Source organism: Macadamia integrifolia, unplaced genomic scaffold (assembly GCF_013358625.1).
Source record: "Macadamia integrifolia cultivar HAES 741 unplaced genomic scaffold, SCU_Mint_v3 scaffold1194, whole genome shotgun sequence".
Classification (NCBI taxonomy): domain Eukaryota; kingdom Viridiplantae; phylum Streptophyta; class Magnoliopsida; order Proteales; family Proteaceae; genus Macadamia; species Macadamia integrifolia.
The window spans coordinates 5,108-9,912 of NW_024868116.1; the positions used below are offsets into that span (position 1 = coordinate 5,108).

General features: G+C 38.8%; 1 protein-coding gene across 1 annotated transcript; it reads right to left on the minus strand.

Annotated features, from left to right (window-relative positions):
* Nucleotides 1–1,684: 1,684 nt before the first annotated feature.
* On the minus strand, nucleotides 1,685–3,139 carry LOC122063109 (myb-related protein 308-like). The gene is made up of 4 exons (XM_042626788.1): nucleotides 3,081–3,139; nucleotides 2,829–3,029; nucleotides 2,594–2,723; nucleotides 1,685–2,480 (listed from the first exon to the last, which is right to left on the minus strand). Exons 2-4 carry the CDS (start codon nucleotides 2,959–2,961, stop codon nucleotides 1,829–1,831), a joined length of 915 nt encoding a protein of 304 aa, XP_042482722.1. The 5' UTR covers nucleotides 2,962–3,029; nucleotides 3,081–3,139; the 3' UTR covers nucleotides 1,685–1,828.
* Nucleotides 3,140–4,805: the final 1,666 nt, after the last annotated feature.

A 4,805-nucleotide genomic window follows, 5' to 3' on the forward strand; every position in this document is an offset into this window, starting at 1 on the left:
ATTTTTTTAAATAGAGAAAGGGAAGTTCTCCACACTTACCATTAAAATATAAATTATTTGTAAAAAAAAATATAAGCATCAGTGACACATGAAGAGTTCAAATTTATCTTAGATTTAAAATATATGATGATCTGTCCACTAATACATTAATGGCTTACATATAGCAAGTGTCATTTTGGCAAGGACAATTTTTTTTTTATTATTAAATTCAGGTTTATCTCATGTGTAAATATGAGAGAGATATCATTTTTCTTTTTTTTTCTTTTTTTGGTAAGAGAGAGATATCATATAACACTTTTATATAGTTATATTGTTCTAGACAGTTGGAGAAATCGCAAAATGATGTTATATTGTTCTAGATAGAGGGAGAAATCCCAAAAAGATGAGTAGGTATGTTAGGAGGAAAGCAAAGCCAGCGGAGGTCCTACTCCTACCAGAGTACCCCACCTGATCTCTGAAGTCTGAACCAACCAAAACCATCTGTAATCACGTGTACCATAATGGGGTTGTTCTATATGAATAATGCATGAATTATGAAGGAACGTGAGAGCTTTTTATATTGATCTCTTCATCTCCTCCCTTTAGTCCTCAATTTCCATTAAAATAAATTCAAATTCAAATTCAAAAAATAACAATAAAAAAAAATTAAAGTATAAACTGGTTTCTTCTTCTTTATTCCCTTCCCTCCTTCCTTCCTCCCTCATGGATTTGCATAGCCAATCTCATATATATATTCCCTTAATAATCCATAAGAATCCATGGTTGGTTGCACATGGCCATTTCTGACTTTGCTTAAATACCAAACTGTTTTCCTCCTCCAATCATCCATGGATCCTTTATTTAATCCTTTGATTCGGTTACCTACTACCCACAACAACTCACGTGCTCTTTAACCTTTCCACCTCCTCCTCCTCTCTCCTCTCCCCTCGATAGTGAGAAAATGAAAAAGAGATTTGTTACGAGGTGAGTCTTCCTATAACATCCCCTATAGGAATAACAGGTTGGGCCCCATTAATGTAAATTTTCTTTATTTATTCATCCATAGATTGTCCATAGTTACGATGCTGAAATAGGGATTATATGAATAGATGCATGGTCTCACGTTCGATTCCTCAATTATATATCTGTAATTTAAATAAAAACAATAGCAATAAATTAGTACGTTAATCTCTTCATGTATTAGTCTCAGATATAAGTAAACTGATTGGACAACTTGATTAAAAAGGGAAAAAAAAATTCCCATTTTTTCAAGAGTCCAAGAGTCAGCCTGGCTTCACATGAGACCACAATTTTTGGGAATGGAAAACCCTTTTGTTTTTTTTTTTATCTTTTAAGTCCTTAAAATAAGCCATAGTTATTCAAGCACTCAATCCCCTATAGCTTATTTGCAGCTGTGCTTCAATGGTACAGTCCTCATCATGGGCTAATTAGCCTAATGAACCTTTTCTAACAAAGTTGAGTTCTATCACAGTCATGAATGGACCCCACCATCACCTCACCCCATTTCCATCTAAGAATGTTGAATCAGTGGGCCACCCCTGAGATGAAATTAGAACTTTAAAAAGGCACTGCCGTAGTAAACCCATGATATTGGGGGGGAAGGTGGGGTCACCCCCCTATCAAATCTCTGAATTTTTCACACTATAAACAAATGGGATGAAAGTAACAGAAGAAAACAGAGATATGGTTTTGAATCTTTTGATCTTCTTTTCAAATATCAAAATAAAATTTTCTATTTTGACTGGAAAAAGGAAAGAGAAGAAAGATACATTACATGGATGGAGGGGAAAGAAAGCAGATCAGAGAAGAACTATACTCTACTTTTTAATCACATCTGTAAATCTAATGGACTGTAATATCTGTGGACACCATTGGTTATCATGGTGGTTTGGCAATTACAAGCTTGGCTAGTTTGGAATCCTAAACGGCAACATAAACAGATGGCTTGTGTGATCATCGGCAGTGACGACGATGATGTGAACATCTGGTAAGACAATTTCTGTTGCTTCGATTCTTCTGTATTCGCCGACGGTGACTCTTGTTGGAAAGGAAGACTTATAGAGAGATCAAGGTTAAGTTCTGTGTATCGTTGTTGTTGTTGTTGTTGTGGGGAGCTCTGTTCTTGTTGGTGTTCTTCTGTGGTTCCGCTGCTGCTCTCTGTCTCTTCGGTTTGGTTGTTATGGTTACTATTCTTCATGACGATCATCTCCGGCGGAAGTGCAGATGTCGGCGAAGAAGAGTTGAGGACTACGTCGGAGTAAGGGGTGGTGGGGATGGTGGAGGTGCTGGTGATTGTGATTGTGGTTGTGGTGGTAGCGGCGGCGGTGGCGGCGGTGGCGGTGGCGGCGGTGGCGCCGAGCGGTCGGTGGGTATGTGGGTCAAGTCCACGGCTCAAGAGCTTGCGTTTGATGTGGGTATTCCAGTAGTTCTTGATTTCATTGTCTGTTCTTCCGGGTAATCTACCAGCGATGAGAGACCATCTAAATATTTGAAAAAAGTCCCCAATGAGTTCATACTGCCCTTGGAAGCGCTTTCAGATTCTCAATTGAATAAAAAAGAATGGATGAGAAGGAAAGGGAAGAGAAGGGCATACTTATTTCCAAGTAAGCTATGGAGTTTGATGATTAGCTCGTCTTCTTCTTCAGTAAAATTGCCTCTTTTGAGATCAGGCCTCAGGTAATTTATCCATCTTAGTCTACAACTCTTACCACATCTCAGTAAACCTGAAACAGAGCAAGAGAGAGTTAGAAGGGGAAAGAGAGGAAGTATAGATCTGGGTTTTCTCTATCTTGGCTGATTTGGGGTTGGGTTAGTTCAAAGTCGATTACCTGCGGATTTGGGGAGAGATCTCCAGCAGCCCTCGCCATGCGCTCTGATGTAGTTGATGAGGCGCTGGTCTTCTTCTTTGGTCCATGCACCTTTGTTGGTATGGGCTTTCTCACAACAAGGAGAACGACCCATCTCTCTTCTATGTGTTCTGCTTCTGTTTCTTTTTGTGCTTTGTGCCTTTTCAGATAGAGAGAGAGAGAAGAGAGGGGGAGTAGGTTGTTTGTGTGGAACTTTTCAGATAGAGAGAGAGAGAAGAGAGGGGGAGTAGGTTGTTTGTGTGGAAGTAGAGAGGAACAGATGAGAGAGAGAGAGAGAGGATTTATGAAACAAGGACGGGAGGAGAGGATTTATATGAAGAGGGAGGGGGGAAAGTGGAAAGGGGAGAAATTCGGAGTGCCAATTGACTCGATCCCTTTTGTGAGTATTTGACCGAGTTGGTGAGAAAGACGAGTAGTTACAAAATAGGAGAGAGATGCTCAATGCTGGATTTGGTAGGTAGGTCTGTAGGTCTACTTTTACGTGAGAGTTACAGAGAGAAAAAGAAATTGAAACGAAATCTCATCATTTAAACGAGAAGATAGAGAGATAGATAAATCTCTCTCTCTCTTATTTCTCTGTTTATTATCATGGGCTTTGTCACCGACATGACATCTTTTACGCTCTCCACTCGCTCTTCTTCCCCACCTTCTCCCAACTCCAACTCTTCTTACCCATAATCAATGTCTTCTCACGGCCACTAACCTTTCCCACTCTCAAAAGGTTGTTCTAGAAGGATTATGATACTATGGAACAGGTTTTATACATTATTATTTTTAAAACCGTCAGATATGAGTTGAGATTGTGATGGTTTTGAATCTAGATATAGCCTGATAATCAAGAAAACAAATATATATATCCATGTATATCGAGACCCACATGGGTAGTCTAGTTTAAAAGTAGGGATATCTCAAGAGAACCCATATATATATAGGTTGGTGTGAAAGAGGTCCCAGGCAAGTATTTAAGAGGGCCCTCTCATTGAGGAAACTTTCTCAGAACACAATTGGGAGAAAGAATCCTGTCATTTTGGTGGTGTTGTTTATGTTGGTGTATGAGCCAATTGAAGGATGTGTGAGAGTATTTTTAATGCACAGGGTGGGGGAGAGTGGTCTTTTCATATCCATCAATGTCTGGACACAGACAACACCAAATTAGTAGAATTCTTTCTCTCTAATCTTATTAAAAAATAGTTTTATGGTATTGTGACGGGCATATATCTAGACATATAGAGGCAAAATGATTGTCATGTCCCTATGAAATAGAAAATGATTTATTTGTCTACGTTTCTTCGCGTACTCTCATTGATCTCCATGCATATGTAAAAACCATACTCCCCCACATGAAACACTTCCTCTAATCCTATTCCTACCGATTCATATCTCTCTCTCTCTCTAGATATATATATATATATATATTAATAACAGTTCGATTGCAATAAATGATGGGATGAATCGTCATGGAAAAGGTGGTTTGATCATGTAACAGTGCCCCTTGGGTTTCAATATCAATTGATAGGTTGCCGTTTAAAACTTTTAGTTCTATCCTTTTGACGTGAGACTATAAAGTTTCTAGAAACCCAGAGAGAGAGAGAGAGAGAGGAATCGCTTTAGGTTGGCGACCCACCTCGGTTGTTTACCTCACTAGCAAAGAAGATAGACCAAATGAAGTGGGCCACCTCTTGGTTTGGTCCTTTCATGCTATTCTCATTCTCCTTTTGGCTCTTTATAGTGAATTTGATTTTCAGTCTATATGTTCTATCTCAGATTCTTTTGACCCGAATAGCATTCTAATTCTAATAATGTTCCAAACGGAAGGATTTTGGCCATGCCCTCCTAACCATGTTGGGGTTCCTCACACAACATTAAAAATTAAATTAAAAAAATAAATAAATAAAAAGTGAGCCTGAGTGGTTGCCGAGGCTCATGCATAATTTTTTC

Excerpts from the sequence above, each read along its gene's own strand:
- LOC122063109 (XM_042626788.1), bottom strand. The coding sequence starts at position 2,961 with ATGGGTCGTTCTCCTTGTTGTGAGAAAGCCCATACCAACAAAGGTGCA. Across the intron at positions 2,724-2,828 it reads ATCTCTCCCCAAATCCGCAG|GTTTACTGAGATGTGGTAAG; the intron begins GTAATCGACTTT and ends GCTCTGTTTCAG. Across the intron at positions 2,481-2,593 it reads CATAGCTTACTTGGAAATAA|ATGGTCTCTCATCGCTGGTA; the intron begins GTATGCCCTTCT and ends TCAAATATTTAG.